Source organism: Melanostigma gelatinosum, assembly GCF_949748355.1.
Source record: "Melanostigma gelatinosum genome assembly, chromosome: 15".
Classification (NCBI taxonomy): Eukaryota; Metazoa; Chordata; class Actinopteri; order Perciformes; family Zoarcidae; genus Melanostigma; species Melanostigma gelatinosum.
Genome location: NC_136648.1, coordinates 946080 through 966114, shown reverse-complemented (window position 1 = coordinate 966114; position 20035 = coordinate 946080). Strand labels below are relative to the sequence as shown.

The following is a 20035-nucleotide window of genomic DNA, read 5'->3' as shown; positions in this document are numbered from 1 at the left end:
CAGGTTCAGCGCATCAAGATGGCTTGAGATGTCACACAGAAAGGTTTGCTCCCAGAGCTCTGCTGTGTCCTTCCCTTTGCTTTGCAGAAACTTAACGGCTTAACCATCTCACCTCTGTGTGATACGGCACGTCTGTGTTCCGAACCAAACTCGTCCAGAAAAGACTTCAACTGGCGGTGATTCAGACCTTTGGCTCTTATAAAGTCAACTTGTGTTACTGTGGTCATAACATGTTCCATCTTTAGGGCTTCAGCACACAGTGACTCTTGATGTATGATGCAGTGATGAACAGATAGCTCACCTGCACAGTTCTCTTCCCGCATCTTTTCACGAATCCTGCCCACCAGTCCATTCTTTTTCCCACTCATCGCTGGCGCACCATCAGTGGTTAATCCCACGAGTTTATCCCACGGCAGGTTTATTTCAGTTACACATTTGCAAACCTCCTCAAAGATGTCCTTCCCTGTGGTTGTGCCATGCATGGATTTAAATCCCAAAAGCTCCTCCGTAACACACAGATTTGAGTCGCCACCGCGGATGAAGACTGACAGCTGCGCAGTGTCAGACGCGTCAGTGCTCTCGTCCACAGCAAGGGAAAAAGAAACAAAATCTTTTCCCTTTTCCATCAGCTGGTCATGCAGATTGGTGGCAAGATCACATGTGCGCTCAGCTATGGTGTTCCTGCTCAGGCGTACGTTTGAGAAGGCCTGCTTTTTCTCTGGGCACACTTGGTCACACACTTACAGCATGCACTTTTTAACAAACTCTCCCTCATTAAAGGGTCGGCTTGATTTGGCGATTTCTTCTGCCACGATACAACTTGCCTTTACAGCAGCCTCATTTTGTGCTGTGACTTTTTTGAACATATTCTGTTGTGAAACCAAACCTCTTTTCATCTCCTCTACTTTCTGGCTCCTTTGAGTCGTGTCCAGGTCCTTGTACTTGTCCTGGTGTTTCGTTTCATAGTGTCTCCTAATGTTGTACTCCTTAGTTACCGACACGTTGGCTCCACAAACGAGACAAACAGGTCTGTCTTTTACATATATAAACAGATATTCTGTCTCCCACCTGTCCAGAGTTCTGTTTTCTGCCTTCCTTGTCGCCATTGTTGGTCGGGGTAACACAGTGACACTGACAGTTGTAGAATGAGGCCGCAGCACGTCTGGGAGAGGCACGGGGTGAGCGGCCGCCTCTCAGCAGAAGCGTTGCGCAAGAACACGGATCGCTACTGACAGAGGAGAGAGGAAAACAACAGCAGAGCATGATGGGATTTGTAGTATGAGCGGTGAATGCGGTGTTACAGCTCTAATGTTAATTTGATATTGCCTCAAGGGCCAAATGAAATTACACGGCGGGCCAAATTTGGCCCGCGGACCAGAGTTTGACACCCATGTTCTAAGGGAAGAACCCACCCAGGGGGTTCTACTGAGAACCTATTTATATTTAATGGGTTTCATCTAGAACCGTCCAAGGAGGTTCTACAGAGAACCATTTTATCTTTCTAGGGTTTTGGCTAGGACCCACCCAGGGGGCTTCCAGTGAGAGCCCTTTCATATTCCATGGGTTCCGTCTGGAACCCTAAAGGACCAGGACTGATGTGGTGGAGCTCAACCAATGCTCTAACAGTCCTTGAAGAATCGGTTCCTGAGAGAACTTTCAGTGGTGACGTCACTGCGAGCTGTCGGGTTAATAACTCTCTGATTGAAATGTCTGCTGCTTTTCAATCAATCACACAAAAAAAGGACATCCGCCCCCTGCTGAGGGACCGGGATTTAACACACACACACACACACACACACACATACTCACACACACATACTCACACACACACATACGCACACACACACACATACTCACACACACACATACTCACATACTCACACACACACATACTCACATACTCACACACACACATACACACACACACACACACACACACACATACTCACACACACACATACATACTCACACACACACTCACACACACACACACACACACACACATACTCACACACACACATACATACTCACACACACACACACACATACTCACACACACACATACTCACATACACACACACACACACACACACTCACACACACACACACATACTCACACACACACACACATACACACACACACACACACACACATACTCACACACACATACTCACACACACACACACACACATACTCACACACACACACATACTCACATACTCACGCACACACACACATACTCACACACACACACACACACACACACATACTCACATACTCACACACACACACTCACACTCACACACCTACACTCACACACTCACACACTCTGACCTTTGACTCCTCCCCCTCACCATGTTATTGTTCAGCAGGCAGAAGCCCCCCCGCCCTCCTCTCCCATAATCCCCGTGATCCCAGTCTCACCAATCGCAGCCGAGACCACCGTCATCCCTCCGACGTCACAGGTTTCTTTTGTTTTTTTGTTTGTTTGTTTTCATTTCCTCCTCCACCTGTTTGTCTCCGTCCGTCCACAGATGTCTGTCCTCCTCGTTGTTGTTGATTATTGTTAATATCCGGCCGCTCGTTGTCATCGTGTAGAGTTTAGCTGAGCGGATTAGATAGAAACAGCGTTACTACCTGTTTTAGAAAGCTAGAAGAAGAAGAGTCTTCTTGGTGGTTGACTGTCTTCATGCTTCAGCAGTGTCTCCTCTGCAGTGTGAAGCGCCGCCATGTACGTACGAGGACACTTTAGTCCTTTCATGCCTGTTACTGCAGGAGGCGGAGCTTCTGGTGGTGATGATCTTTCTTCTTCTCTCCTCAGGCCAACCCTCCGCCCGTGGTGGTCAACACAGACAGTCTGGACACGCCCCCTTATGTGAGTACTGATACTTTAACTACATGAAGAAGGTAATACTTGTGTACTTTCACTACTGATACTTTAACTACATGAGCAGATAATACTGTGTGTGTGTTCAGGTGAACGGCACAGAGGCTGACTATGAGTACGAGGAGATCACGCTGGAGAGGGTAAGATCTCTGAATCATATTTCATGGTGTTGTCGGGGTAATATGAGAAAACACACAATTGATCAGATTATTTTCTCCTGAATGTCTGCCTGTTGATCTCTCGTTTCCTCTGTGAATATGAACAATAAAACGTCTCTGAAGCGTATGAATCTGGTGAGACGAGGACATGATGATGGAGCTCGTTGCGATCCACAGCTGACTGTAGATCTATCTCATCTTCTTCTGCATCCTGGCTCTAGTTCACTCCTGCTTCTTGGAGTGCAGATGATGATCAGTGCAGCGTGAATAGCACCGTCTGTGTGTCCGCTCTACGATAGGAACACATGTCTCTGCAGGCTGGAAGTGAATCAACGGGAGTTTAGTCCGCGTTAACTCCTGTTCTCCTGTGATTGGTCCACGTGTCCAGGGCAACTCTGGACTGGGCTTCAGCATCGCGGGCGGCACGGACAACCCTCACATCGGTGAAGACCCCAGCATCTTCATCACCAAAGTCATACCCGGAGGAGCCGCTGCACAGGACGGACGGCTCAGGTGAGACGGTCCTGAAAGCGATGTCTTCAAACACACCAGAGATTCTACCTGTGGGATCTCAGGAGCCGCCTCCATCGGTGAGTGTGTGTGTGTGGTGTTACCACACACACACACTCAGACCTGAGAGCTGTGATCTGTTTCTACGAGTGAGTGTGTGTTCGTAGAGAGCACAGGAACGTTCTCAGTGTAGCACTCTTTTTTTATTTTTATGAACTTTTTGTGTAATTTTTCTATTTCAATTGGACAGAACAAGACATGTGATACAAATATAGTAATAATATACTTCTAAATATAAATACACATACATATACATATGTATACAAAAAATAATATTTATACAAAGGAGACAAAATGCATAAATAATCCAAATTAAATACAAAATGATGATAGATAAATGGAATGAATATAAATAGATAAATACAAATAATATAAAGAAACAAACATGAAATAGTGTAGTTATCATCGGAGCAGGTTTGGTCCTGCTGTAGTAATACACAGAGTATGTAGAAGTACCGCCTACCGGCCCTTTAAGAGGTGGTGTCCATTACCCACAATCCCCTGCAGTGCCCTGCTGCCTTTCTCTCCTTCATTCATAATGCAGCTGACCCAGGTGGTGGTGATGAAGATGATGATGAGGATGAGGTCTCAAGTTGCCTCTAACAGACGACCCTCGTGTGTGAAGCTCATGTTTCTGACTGAAAGCTCCGGTCGCTCACAGACGGAGAAGAAGAAGAGAAATGAATGAAACAATAACAGTTCACAAGAACTACAAAACACGGAGTCAACGGCACGGAACGTGTTGAAACGAGGACCGAACATCAAGACCTGGAGAGATGTTCCTCCTGACGCACAGACAGAAGCACTGAACTGAGACTTGAGACGACAACAATGTAACGTTATTGAGAAACAGAAGGACACATTCCTCCTCAAACGTTTCAGTAGAAATGACACTCAAAAGGAAACAATAAACATTTGAGTAAAAGGAGAAGTTTGTGTTTAAGTACACAGCTCGAGTTAGAACGTCAAGGGTCTAACATGCTGGAACTATTTCTTGATAAACGGTGTATCCATCCGCCCATATGCGTCTGCAGTGTTAGAAGACGTGAGTCTGGCTGCTTCATTACAGCTGTATGAACACTTATGTAATTTAATTACAATAAACAGATTATAATGATGCTGCAATAACTACGTCATGATGCAGATTAGAAAAAACTCTGAATTCATGTTTTGTCTGTTATCTGAACGGTTTGATCGGTGTTATGCTAAGCTAACATTGTAGCAGCTCCATCAGCACTCGACATAACGTCATGCAGGTGTCATTAATGGAGGACAAGTGAACAGATGTAGTTCCTTGACACACAGAAGAAGTATCTTTTGCTGTAAATGTGCCGCTGTAATCTCAGGATATACACGTTTCTGTGGAACTTGGATGGTCGTTCCTTGGCCCCGTATTTGTTTTTGGTTTAACCTTCAATGGTCGCATTTTGACCGGTGACTTCCTGTGTTTCAGGGTGAACGATGTCATCCTGAGGGTGAACGAGGCGGACGTCCGGGACGTGACCCACAGCCGGGCCGTGGAGGCCCTGAAGGAGGCCGGCTCTCTGGTGCGACTCTACGTCCGGCGGAGGAAACCCGTCTCTGAGAAAGTGATGGAGATCAAACTGGTGAAAGGACCCAAAGGTAACCCGGAAACGTGACGTCGTATCAATCCCACTATAAAGGGCCCGCTGATGGTTTTAACAGTCTGGTCCCTGGTCCTGGTCCCGCTGTGTTGCAGGTCTTGGCTTCAGTATAGCAGGCGGAGTCGGAAACCAGCACATCCCGGGAGACAACAGCATCTACGTCACCAAGGTCATCGAAGGAGGAGCTGCACATAAAGACGGGAGGCTGCAGATCGGAGACAAACTGCTGGCTGTAAGACGTCCGTCTGTCTCTGTCCACCATGTCCACCCACGTCTGTCTCTGTCCACCAACGTCTGTCTCTGTCCAACATGTCCACCAACGTCTGTCTCTGTCCACCAACGGCTGTCTCTGTCCAACATGTCCACCAACGTCTGTCTCTGTCCACCAATGTCTGTCTCTGTCCAACATGTCCACCGACATCAGTCTGTCTCTGTCGTACAAACCTTCGTGGAGTATTTCCAGTAGATGATGTGAATACTTCCGTCAGTGTCCTTCTGTGAAACAGCTCTCATCCTGGTTATCGTGCGGTTTGTTTCTGCTGAGCCGTTGTGTCCGAGTCCTGTTGACGCTGGTCCTCTCTCTCCTCTCTCTCTTCTCCTCTCTCCTCTTCTCCTCTCTCCTCTCCTCTCTCCTCTCCTCTCTTCTCCCCTCCTCCCCTCTCTCCTCTCTTCTCTCCCCTCTCTCTCCCCTCTCTCCCCCCTCCCCTCTCAGGTGAACAGTGCTAACCTGGAGGAGGTGAGCCACGAACACGCCGTCACTGCCTTGAAGAACACTCCTGACGTGGTCTACTTGAAAGTGGCAAAACCCAACAGTGTCTTCATGAGCGACAGCTTCGCCCCCCCGCCCGACCTCACCACCTGTGAGTGTCCCGTTTCATTCAACACACAGACAGCACGTCGGTCATTGAGCGGGTACAAGAGGATGCAGGAGTAACTGCACAATGATGCTGATTATTAACAAGTCTCAAGCTTCATCAGGTCTGTGTGTGAGACGACAAGCTGCTTTATATATATTATATCTACAAGGATCCACAATATTATTCTCACCATCGTCCCAAAAATCATTTCAACGCTTTGAAGTCAGTAAACCATCAGAAATACTAAATGTTGTACTTTTACCTTGTTGGAGTCATTTGTGTTTTTTACTTCATAAAAACACACAATTCAAATAATTCATAATTCATCTCTAATATCTATTTTACATTCATAAACATCTCCTTCAAACTACTGGATTTATTCTAGTTTATCACCAAAACTACATTTTACAGATGACATGTGAACACATCACGATAACGTTATAATGAACCTTCAGCCAGTACTAGAAACACATGTTCTACTGAGTCAGTACAACTTTATTGACACTGTGATGGTTAACGTTAAAACTTTATTGACACTGTGATGGTTAACGTTAAACTTTATTGACACTGTGATGGTTAACGTTAAACTTTATTGACACTGTGATGGTTAACGTTAAACTTTATTGACACTCTGATGGTTAACGTTAAACTTTATTTACACTCTGATGGTTAACGTTAAACTTTATTTACACTCTGATGGTTAACGATAAACTTTATTTACACTGTGATGGTTAACGTTAAACTTTATTGACACTCTGATGGTAACGTTAAACTTTATTTACACTCTGATGGTTAACGTTAAACTTTATTTACACTCTGATGGTAACGTTAAACTTTATTTACACTGTGATGGTTAACGATAAACTTTATTGACACTCTGATGGTTAACGATAAACTTTATTGACACTTTCAAGAAACCTGTTCTCTGGTCTTCCATCACACAAACCAGATCAGCAGGTCCTGGTTCAGATGTGTCCTGGTTGACTTTCTGCCTCTGACCCTGAATTAGTGTTGAATTCAGGAGTGACTGCAGTGTGTCATTGATGATGATGATGGGGGGGGGGATTCATCAAACAACACGTTTCAGAGGCGAGGCGGAGCTCCTCTCAAACACAGACTCTGGATCTGTTCCCAACGACTCCCCCCCCACAGTGAACCTTTGAAAGAGGAGACACTGAAGGACAAGTGAGTCTGAGCAGTGATGAGTGATGAGCTCAGAAACACACAATATTCCTAATATTCCTGTTTACATGCAGATGTTGAGATTAACGGAGAACGATCTCATGCCTCTTCATCCTCAGTGGAGGACTTGTTGGACCTCTTTCATTCCTTCAAACAGCTTCTCTAAAAGATATGTGTTCATCTCCAGAAACCTGTTGGTGTCCAAGTCCTTCATGATGTTCCTCCTTCTGTTCTTCTGACATCATCTCTACTCCAGCTCTACTAACTGTTGGCTGGTTGGTTTGTGTTCAACGCACAGAGCTGCTGGTAATAAGTGAAAAACATCAAAAGAAATCAGACCTCTACACACTCCATGTTTTCTCTGAAGACCCCCCCCCCCCCCCCCCTCGTCGTCCTCTTCTTCTGCTGATGATGAAGAGGCGTGAAGGACGAGCTGTAAATCCAATCAGTGGAGCTGCATCACAGGCTTTAATCCTCGAGATGTGGGTGATGTGCAGCCTCGAGGGGATGAGGATCTGAGCCGGAGGTAACGAAGGAGGAAGGAACACAAACATGTGACGATGCAGCCGGCCGTCCCATCATGCTTTGCACCAGATCTTTGGATCAGATTTATGAGTGAAGCCAAAAAACACTTTCATGAACCTTAAAAAAAAGTCTTTGCAATGAACACAGAAGGTTTTTCCTTAACGTATTTCCTTAACTTCTTTCCTTAACGTCTTTCTTCTTTCCTTAACATCTTTCCTTAACATCTTTCCTTAACTTCTTTCCTTAACTTCTTTCTTCTTTCCTTAACATCTTTCCTTAACATCTTTCCTTAACTTCTTTCCTTAACTTCTTTCTTCTTTCCTTAACATCTTTCCTTAACATCTTTCCTTAACTTCTTTCCTTAACGTCTTTCTTCTTTCCTTAACATCTTTCCTTAACATCTTTCCTTAACTTCTTTCCTTAACTTCTTTCTTCTTTCCTTAACATCTTTCCTTAACTTCTTTCCTTAACGTCTTTCCTTAACTTCTTTCCTTAACGTCTTTCTTCCTTCCTTAACATCTTTCCTTAACTTCTTTCCTTAACTTCTTTCTTCTTTCCTTAACATCTTTCCTTAACTTCTTTCCTTAACGTCTTTCCTTAACTTCTTTCCTTAACGTCTTTCTTCTTTCCTTAACATCTTTCCTTAACTTCTTTCCTTAACGTCTTTCCTTAACTTCTTTCCTTAACTTCTTTCCTTCACGTCTTTCTTCTTTCGTTAACATCTTTCCTTAACGTCTTTCCTTAACGTCTTTCCTTAACTTCTTTCCTTAACGTCTTTCTTCTTTCCTTAACATCTTTCCTTAACTTCTTTCCTTAACGTCTTTCCTTAACTTCTTTCCTTAACTTCTTTCCTTCACGTCTTTCTTCTTTCGTTAACATCTTTCCTTAACGTCTTTCCTTAACGTCTTTCCTTAACTTCTTTCCTTAACGTCTTTCTTCTTTCCTTAACATCTTTCCTTAACTTCTTTCCTTAACGTCTTTCCTTAACGTCTTTCCTTAACGTCTTTCCTTAACTTCTTTCCTTCACGTCTTTCTTCTTTCGTTAACATCTTTCCTTAACTTCTTTCCTTAACTTCTTTCCTCTTTCGTTAACATCTTTCCTTAACTTCTTTCCTTAACGTCTTTCTTCTTTCGTTAACAGCTTTCCTTAACGTCTTTCCTTAACTTCTTTCCTTAACTTCTTTCCTTAACTTCTTTCCTTAACGTCTTTCTTCTTTCGTTAACAGCTTTCCTTAACGTCTTTCCTTAACTTCTTTCCTTAACTTCTTTCCTTAACTTCTTTCCTTAATGTCTTTCTTCTTTCGTTAACAGCTTTCCTTAACGTCGTTCCTTAACGTCTTTCCTTAACGTCTTTCCTTAACATCTTTCCTTAAAATCTTTCCTTAACGTCTTATCTTAACGGCATTCGGTAACGTCTTTTGTTAGCATAGCCTAGCACTGATCAAACCAAACTCCATTCAGAAAACAAGCGTTTTAAAAGTTATTTGCTTGTCGTCTTGCAAATAAAACTAACAAAACATGAATTCAGACTTTTTACAAATCTCCATCATTATGTAGTTATTTCTGCATCATTTCTATCCGTTTATTGAGATTAAATCTGTTTATTTTGGGTTCATAAACCAGCTGACGTGTAGATTGCTCGATACAGTGAATACAGCTCTGGATGATGTCATGAACCAGATGGGATCATTTCCACTCAATTGATCGATGTGTCGTCTGTAAAATGTCACAAAACAGTGAAAAAGATCCGGATGTTCCAGAGCCTTGATGAATGATCCAGACAACAAGTTGAATATTTATTTCACTGAATTATCTAAAAACAAACATTCCTGTATTTTTTAACAATTTTGTTTTCATTTTTTGGGGTGTATATTTAATCATCATTTTCTGATATTTAATAATCATTTTCATATATTTCACTCAATTGATTTATCAGAAAATGACTTTCGTTGTGTGTAATGTTTATCGATATAGCCCTATGACAGATTTGATTCATCTATAATAAGAACATGGGGGCTGAGGTTACGGTCTCCCAGTAGAATCTGTTCTGGGTTCAGTTTGCTGAACGGTTGGATGCCTGGAACACAAAGTCCAGAATCAGAACCAAGGTATTTTAAAGAACCTTCCCATGATCCCTCCAAGTCGTGGGTTTCCACAGAGAGCTCAAACAGCTCGAGTTTCTCACTCCCTAGTTTTAGTTTACGACCCCTCTCGAGGGCTCCTGGTCTCGTCCAATCAGACGGTAACAGGAGCCCGACAGGTGAGGGCAGGTGAGGGTCTGAGCAGGTGAAGGACCAGATGGATGAAGGACTCTGCAGCTCACAGTGAGTGTTGTGAGGGAGGACGTGAACATCGCTCACTCACAGATTCTCTGTTTTAAAGTCTTCAGCTCATCAAACTCATTTTTATTTTATGTTTTTATTTCAGTGAGAAATCTGCATCTCTGGTTGCGTAACCTTTTATTTTGTGTCTCTTGTTTCAGCGTACTCTCAGCACATGGAGAACCATATCAGCCCCCCCAACTTCCTGGGTCAGCCCCCCCCCCCGCCGGCTTCCTCGGGACGCTTCTCGCCGACCCCCAAGAGCATGCTGGGAGACGACGACGTCACCCGGTGAGCACGGAAACAAAACCCCGAAAAACCTATTTTACTAAAACATTTACTCATACTTTCAGATGTTTTATTTCTTTGGGGGATATTTTATTTACCTGCAGTTACACACAACGCCACCATCGCTCGCTCTGTAAACGTCTTCGTACTAATTATTAGATTGAGCTGCAGCAGGAGACGTTCTCCCACGATGATGGTGTGACACGTGACGTGTCGTCTAATAATAATAATCTTGATTTGTTTAGGACATTTAATTGTGTGAGGTCACATGACAGGATGATTGACAGCTGTGTGGTCCAGCAGGGAGCCCAGGAAGGTGGTGCTGCACAGAGGAGCGACCGGACTGGGCTTCAACATCGTGGGCGGAGAGGACGGAGAGGGCATCTTCATCTCCTTCATCCTCGCTGGAGGACCAGCAGACCTCTGTGGAGAGCTGAGGAAAGGAGACAGGCTGGTCTCTGTACGTGCACACACACACACACACTCAACACACACACTCAACACACACACTCACTCACACACTCAACACACACACTCAACACACACACTCACACACTCACTCAACACACACACACTCACACACTCACTCAACACACACACGCACACACACACACTCAACACACACACTCAACACACACACTCAACACACACACTCAACACACACACGCACACACTCAACACGCACACACTCAACACACACACGCACACACACACTCACTCAACACACACACGCACACACACACACTCAACACACACACTCAACACACACACTCAACACACACACTCAACACACACACGCACACACTCAACACGCACACACTCAACACGCACACACACACTCAACACACACACTCAACACACACACTCACACACTCACTCACACACTCAACACACACACGCACACACACACACTCAACACACACACTCAACACACACACTCAACACACACACTCAACACACACACTCAACACACACACTCAACACGCACACACTCAACACACTCAACACGCACACGCAACACACACACTCAACACACACACACTCAACACACACACTCAACACACACTCAACACACACTCAACACACACACACTCAACACACACACACTCAACACACACACTCAACACACACACTCAACACACACACACTCAACACACACACACACACACACTCAACACACACACTCAACACACACACTCCACACACACACACACTCAACACACACATGCACACACTCAACACACACACTCAACACACACACACACACTCAACACACACACTCAACACACACACACACTCCACACACACTCAACACACACACACACACTCAACACACACACACACACTCAACACACACACACACACACTCAACACATTCAAACACACACACACACTCAACACACACTCAACACACACTCAACACACACTCAACACACACTCAACAGACACACTCAACACACACACGCACACACTCAACACACACACACACACACTCAACACACACACTCCGCACACACACACTCAACACACGCACACACTCAACACACACACTCAACACACACACGCACACACTCAACACACACACTCAACACACACACACACACACTCCACACACACACACACTCCACACACACACACTCCACACACACTCAACACACACACACACACACACACTCAACACACACACACACACACTCAACGCATTCAAACACACACACACACTCAACACATTCAAACACACACACACACTCAACACACACACGCACACACTCAACACGCACACACTCAACACACACACTCACACACTCACTCACACACTCAACACACACACGCACACACACACACTCAACACACACACTCAACACACACACTCAACACACACACTCAACACACACACTCAACACACACACTCAACACACACACTCAACACACAACACGCACACACTCAACACACACACGCACACACTCAACACACACACTCAACACACACACACTCAACACACACACTCAACACACACTCAACACACACTCAACACACACACACTCAACACACACACACTCAACACACACACTCAACACACACACTCAACACACACACACTCAACACACACACACACACACACTCAACACACACACTCAACACACACACTCCACACACTCAACACACACACGCACACACTCAACACACACACTCAACACACACACACACTCAACACACACACTCAACACACACACTCAACACACACACACACTCCACACACACTCAACACACACACACACACTCAACACACACACACACACTCAACACACACACTCAACACATTCAAACACACACACACACAACACACACTCAACACACACTCAACACACACTCAACACACACTCAACAGACACACTCAACACACACACGCACACACTCAACACACACACACACACTCAACACACACACTCCGCACACACACACTCAACACACGCACACACTCAACACACACACTCAACACACACACGCACACACTCAACACACACACTCAACACACACACTCAACACACACACACACACACTCCACACACACACACTCCACACACACTCAACACACACACACACACTCAACACACACACACACACACTCAACGCATTCAAACACACACACACACTCAACACATTCAAACACACACACACACTCAACACACACTCAACACACACACTCAACACATTCACTCACACACACACACACAACACACTCAACACGCACACACTCAACACACACACACACACACTCCACACACACTCAACACACACACACACACACTCAACACACACCCACTCAACACATTCAAACACACACACACACTCAACACACACACACACAACACACTCAACACACACACGCACACACTCAACACACACACACACAACACACACACACTCCACACACACACACACTCCACACACACTCAACACACACACACACACACACACACTCAACACATTCAAACACACACACACACTCAACACACACTCAACACACACACGCACACACTCAACACACACACAACACACACACGCACACACTCAACACACACACACACAACACACTCAACACACACACGCACACACACACACTCCACACACACTCAACACACACACACACTCAACACACACACACTCAACACACACACAACACACACACACTCAACACACACACACACACTCAACACATTCAAACACACACACACTCAACACACACTCAACACATTCACGCACACACTCAACACACACACACACACACACACTCTCCACACACACTCAACACACACACACATTGACACACACACTCAACACATTCACACACACACACTCAACACACACACACATTCACACAAACACCAGAATCTGTAACAACTCTGACATTCATCTTTCCGACGGTCCTTGAACGCATTATAAAGCTTCAGTAAAAGGAGGAGGGGAGAGGAGAGGAGGAGGGGGGAGAGGAGAGGGAGGAGGGGAGAGGAGGAGGGGGGAGAGGAGAGGAGGAGGGGAGAGAGGAGAGGAGGGGAGAGGGGGGGAGGGGAGAGAGGAGGGGAGGAGGGGGGAGGGGAGCGAGGAGAAGCAGGAGGGGATTTATCCAACTTTGGTAACACTTGTATAAACTTGAAACATGTCTGATATTCAGAGATACGTTGTAATATTTGTGTAACGCTGTCGTCTGGCTCCAGGTGAACGGGGTGGACCTCCGTAACGCCACCCACGAACAGGCGGCCGCCGCCCTGAAGAACGCCGGGCAGACGGTGACCATCGTCGCCCACTACAGGCCGGAGGGTGAGACACACCAACCTACAGTCACATGTCCACTCACACACTTGTAGGACGGTGTACTTCCTGCATGTGCTGGAACGCTTCCTCTTTCTGTGCAGAGTACAGTCGGTTTGAGGCGAAGATCCACGACCTGAGAGAGCAGATGATGAACAGCAGCATCAGTTCTGGATCCGGGTCTTTGCGGACGAGTCAGAAGAGGTCTCTGTACGTCAGGTGAGACGCCGTCGACTCGCCGGTTCAACACCCCGGGACGTATGGAGGATGCCACCTTTCTTTTGATCTTATTTATGTCTTTCTCACATTGAAACATGATTCCTTTCATGTCTTTATCATAATCTGTGAATTAATGAAAATATTGCTTTTTAATTTTGCCAAACGAGCAGCGTTAAAACACTTTAATGGAAAATGTTAAAACTATGAATTTGAACATATTTATTTGTATTTAATTATATTTACGTTCATTTTTAATTATTAGGCTAAAATGTGTTCATTTTAATTAATAACTTGAATTAATTCATAATGTTTTTACAAAAATCTTGTATGTAATTAATTACATTGTATTTTAATTCATCAATATTTAATGAATTTGAATCTGTAATGGAACCTGTAATGCTAGTGATGTCATGTTTGTATATTTGTATTTTTGTGTGTTTGTATATTTGTATGTGTGTACGCTTGTACGCTTGTACGCTTGTACGCTGGTACGTTTGTACGCTTGTACGCTTGTACGCTTGTACGTTTGTACGCGTGTACGCTTGTACGTTTGTATATCTTTCACTGTTTCTGTAAAGTACCTTTAAGGACCTCGGCCGTGTCTCTGCAGAGCTCTGTTCGACTACGATAAGACCAGAGACTCCGGGCTGCCCAGTCAGGGGCTCAACTTTAAGTTCGGGGACATCCTGCACGTGGTCAACGCCTCGGACGACGAGTGGTGGCAGGCCAGACAGCTGACGACTCAGGGGGAGCTGGAGGAGGTGGGGGTGATCCCCAGCAAGAGACGGTCAGCCTCACACACACACACACACACACACACTGGAGATGTCAGAATAATAATCACAGTGAAAGCAGAATCAGTGATGAATATCAGCTGCTCAACACGTGCCGGTGTCTGCAGCGCTCCGTCTCTGTAGGATGTGAATGAGCGCAAGTTAAAGCTGATGCAGTTGTGTTGTTATTTGTTCATTTAAACCGTTTTATTCATGAGACATCCAACACTTCAGCTGAAGTTGAAGGAAACGTAATAAAAGCCGTTTATTGCCTGAAAGTGACAGAAGTGTCTCTGACCTTTGACCTCAGGGTGGAGAAGAAGGAGCGAGCGAGATTAAAGACGGTGAAGTTCAACGCTAAGGCTCGAGACAGAGGGGTGAGTGCTGCTGCTTCTTCTTCTTCTTCGGTAGCAGCAGCAGTACTGCTAGATGTATTAGTACACATGTTTAGTGGTGTCTGTGGTGTTTCTACTCCCATGATGCCTTGCGTGAGTTATTCCTTTCACTGATTCGGCTTCTGTCAGCATTCGTGTCTGCCGGTGTTCATAGCGACGTGGATGAAAGTAGCATGTTTAGCTGCTTTAATACCTCTAATATCAATGTACAAGTATCAGTACTTCAGTAGTACTCCAGTCAGGTATCTTCCATTCTCTATCTAAGAGACCACATGGAGTCGTTTAGGGTTTGTCTTATTTTGGTAGGCAGTGGAAGTCAGCCCAATATATAAATATATATAATGTGCACAACAACGAAGCATAATGTACCTTTTCATCACTTTAAAGTAATAAATACGCTTCATAAAGACGAGTCTGTTCTGGATTAACCATTCAAAGAGTTCAGTCACTGTGGGTGCAGATGTTTCACAATAAAAGCCTCGCTAGGAAGTGAAAACGCTCCGAGGGCTTTTGTTTTAATGAAGAGAGTTGAGTTCATATGAACTGAATTAAAACAACGAGCAGATCAAATATACTTGAGAACAGACGCATGTCTCTGCACAGGTTTACATCCACGTCGATCCCAAACTGTAAACGAGTAAACTCGTTCCATCCACTACCGCGACGTGATCGACACCACTGAAGAAGAAGATGACGTAGTTGAAAGAGGAAGGTTTCCTGAGTCACATGATGCTTCATCAAAGTCATCATTTATTCACTAAATCAAGTTTCCAGTTTGATTTCATCAACACACAAACCTTTCTGCCAAACGTGGAAGAGTTTTCTACATTTTTGGCGTTTCCAAAACGCTCGTAGAATCCTGTGGACAGAAACGAGCCTCCTGACAGTCAGACGCTCGTGTGAAGACTCGACTCTTCACACGAGCGTCTGAGCGTGAAAGGAACAACGAGGTGTGATGGGAGTGGAAACGTGTGAAGTCTGAATCTGATCTGACGTGTTGGTCTCCTGCGTGTGTGTGTGTGTGTGTGTGTGTGTGTGTGAGACTCATGGTGCATGTACTGAGCCGTATGAAGATGAACTCACACTAACGAGCTCATGTTTAAAGACACTTTAACAGCATGTCGTTGATCTCAAGACGCTTTTCTTCTTCTTCACACTCCAACATCTCAGCCCCCCCCCCCCCCCCCCGTTTATTAAACCGTGTGTTGCTTTAACGCGCGTTTGACAGAAGGCCACGCCCCCTCCCCCCTCGGCTCTGCCCCCTAACACACCTGGACTGAGGAGATAAAACAACATGCATGACCCCCCCCCACCCCCCCCCCCCCCCGTCCTCATACAGAGAGGAACGCTTGACATTGACCGTCTGCTGCTCACAGAAACCTTCCTCCTCTCCTTCCTCTCCTTCCTCTTCCTCCTCCTTCATCCCCCCCCCTGCTGGATAACATTGAAGCATGTGATCTAATGGCTTCCTGCTGATTATATTAGCTGCTAGTTAGCTTGCTAGCATGCTAAAGCCACCATGCTAATGCTACACTGGTTACAGAACAAAGTCGTAACTCAAATGAACCTCCAGTCGCTGCAGTCTTGACTTCACATTTTAAAGATGTTGTGGAAACATCCTCGAAACTGTTTACCCTGAACTTGATGAATTCTTATTGAAATAAAAGAATCATGAGAAGTTATAATTCGTTTAGTAAAACATTTGCTGATCGCGTGACGACAAACATCACGTTTAGTAGAAAATCTTAATTTTCTGTTTGACTTTAGGATATTGTGGTTGATTATAATAACAAGAATGATCATAATTATAATAAAGGTTACTTAAACGAGCAGCAATTACAAAGGAATTAAAAACAAAAGTTAAATTAGCATCCGTTCTTTCTTATTTTCGGCATCCTTTGCATTAGTTTGACACTTCTCTGCCTCCGTAGTTGACCTCATCTCTTGAGTATTCAGAATGTTGTCATTATTATCAAAAACCTGCTTTGAATGACTTTGTAGTCCGTTCATTTCGATCCATACTTCTGAGCTGATGTTTAACAGGTGTGATTGTAATCGTCACATCAAGACGTTTACTGAGGCTTTTAAAGATCACGTGAACGAGTCCTAGCAGCAGATCTGAGGCCAGCATAACGTTTCCTCTCTGCACGTCGTCTGCATGTCACTCATCTGCTGCCTTCACTGTCACCCCGTTAATCTCAGCCTCTGAAACACTGACCCGGACCAACCAGGACTTCTAGGTCAGTCTCTATGCAGATGATACGACATGTTTGTGAAGGACCAGTTTGGACTGGTTTTAATGGGAAGATTCATTTTTTAAACCAGTTACATCTGGTATTGTAACCTGCTGTGAATAAAAGCTTCACAGAATGGCAGACATATTTAAAATATATACAAAATTATACTTAAACACGTGAAAAATGTCAAAATACAGTAAATGAAGTCAAACCACAGCTGAAAAACACACTGTTAACAACAACACTGTTCTCATTCGATAATTCATTCAAGTTTGTTCTACTTCCTGCAGATGTTTCAAAGTAAAAGCCTTCCATGAGGCGGAATTATGCCCTCTACAGTGCTGCAAGGCTTTTAATGTGAAACATCTGGCCAGGAAGTGTTGAGTTTCATTCACAGGTGCTATTCTGCTCTTTTGTACAGGTTAGCTTAGCACATAGCTAACAGTAGGAATCCGTAGTAGATTTCAGCGTATTTAGTTCAAATCTTTCTTGTCTTTTGTAAAACTGTGGAAACATTAAAGAATAAAACTTGTAGCTTTCATGAAAGAAAGGTGCGTTGACGTTTACTGGAGGCTAGCCTGTGTAAGCTAACTTTTACACTGATTTCAGGGAGAAATGCTAATCGGGATTAGCATCTACTACTACAGCACAGATGTACTAAAACAGCAGATACACAGAGATATACAAATGCATATATACATAAATACTTACAGACTTTGACCCTCAAAGGGCTCCAAACTAGAAAAGTGAAAAGGAACCAACTACGGCAAGAGAGGAGGGATCAAAATACCAAAGTAGAAACAACTGGAATTAATGAGTGAATAAAAACAGTGTTGTGAGACACGTAGATAAATATATACGTAGATAAATATATACGTAGATAAATATATACGTATATATGATATAAACGTATATTTATCGAGACAACCAGTGAACACGGAGGAAGCGTTGAGTTCGTCATGTTTTGGAGGCTGAGTCGAGGTTGTTTACGTCACGTTTAGTTTCTACATGTTCAGAGTCTCTGTTTGTTTGATGAGTTTCAGCTTTTATTTTTTATTTAGTCAGACTCGGACAAAAAAAGCGTCTCATTCTGTTTCGAACCGACATCAGACTCCTCCCCCTTCCTCCTCCTCTTCCTCTTTTTTTACTCCATCACCCCTCCTCCTCCTCCTCCTCCTCTTCCTCCTCAGCAGTCTCTCAATGACAAGCGTAAAAAGAACCTCTTTTCCCGAAAGTTTCCGTTCTACAAGAGCAAAGAGGCGAGCGAGCAGGAGACCAGCGACGTCGACCGTAAGTATCCCAGAGCGACGTCGTCGGGGGGGGCGTGGTCTGTCTGAGAGACGGCAGGTAGAGAGGTCAGCTGGTGCTGCTGCTGCTAAATGCACCGGTTGTCACGGCAATGGGGGCGTGGCTAACAGGAACGCACCTGAATCAGTGAAAGGTGCTCCTTTGGTTCAGGGAGGCGGAGCCTGTTACTGGAAACATTTCTGCCATGAAGGCAGAATATTTGGTCAAAACAACTGCTCCTCCTCCTCCTCCTCCTCCTCCTCCTCCTCCTCCTCCAAAAACGTCCGCCCCGCAGCCCTGCCGACCGGCTGTGTTTCCTCTGCTCTCTCTGTCTGTCGCTGTAACGCTGTAACTTGTTGTTGTTGTTGTTGTTGTTGTTTTCTCCTCGTTGTTCACGCGGCTCTGCTGACCTCAGGACAACAGTGACGACGTGCTGTCCAAAGGCCACAGTAAGTGTGTGTCCCCCCCCCCCCCCCCCAAAGAAATGTCCCATCAGCCTCCTGGTTCTCCACCAGGATCCATCTTCAGCCGATCCTCACAAAGAAAGACAAACAAATACAACAAAACAGAAACAAATGGATAGAGAACCATAATGTTGACTTAATATCCACATTTTGACTTTCCATCTTGTCATTTAAATAAAAACAAGGACAATAAAACACACTTGATAATTTAAGATAAAGAAACAGAATACATAACATAAGACTGAATAATAACAGTGATGTTATTAAGATCAGTAATGTATCATCACGTCATCCATGCATCGTCTAAGACGTCGTCTCATTTAACCTCTTTAAGGTGTCATTAGACTCCAGATCTCACTATTATTCATAAAGGGTTCAGCAGAAAGTTCACAGCAGTTATACTTTGTGCGCTCATTTCAAAATAGAGTAAAAAAA

General features: G+C 44.5%; 1 protein-coding gene across 9 annotated transcripts in view; it reads left to right on the top strand.

The window, feature by feature from the left end:
* The window catches only part of dlg1b (discs large MAGUK scaffold protein 1b), a 60204-nt gene that overhangs the window by 31598 nt on the left and 8571 nt on the right, over positions 1-20035 (top strand). For 2 of the 9 annotated variants that reach the window (XM_079285166.1, XM_079285165.1), the window contains exons 5-18: positions 2371-2466; positions 2823-2876; positions 2978-3028; positions 3435-3559; positions 5070-5239; positions 5337-5473; positions 5954-6101; positions 10288-10417; positions 10715-10874; positions 14132-14234; positions 14330-14444; positions 15055-15231; positions 15528-15594; positions 19552-19585. In XM_079285166.1, the coding sequence (XP_079141292.1) occupies positions 2371-2466; positions 2823-2876; positions 2978-3028; positions 3435-3559; positions 5070-5239; positions 5337-5473; positions 5954-6101; positions 10288-10417; positions 10715-10874; positions 14132-14234; positions 14330-14444; positions 15055-15231; positions 15528-15594; positions 19552-19585 (1567 nt within the window). Of the gene's footprint in view, positions 1-2370; positions 2467-2822; positions 2877-2977; positions 3029-3434; positions 3560-5069; positions 5240-5336; positions 5474-5953; positions 6102-10287; positions 10418-10714; positions 10875-14131; positions 14235-14329; positions 14445-15054; positions 15232-15527; positions 15595-19039; positions 19140-19551; positions 19586-20035 lie in introns of all 9 variants that reach the window. The other 7 variants (XM_079285163.1, XM_079285164.1, XM_079285161.1 and 4 more) reach the window with 7 other exon arrangements.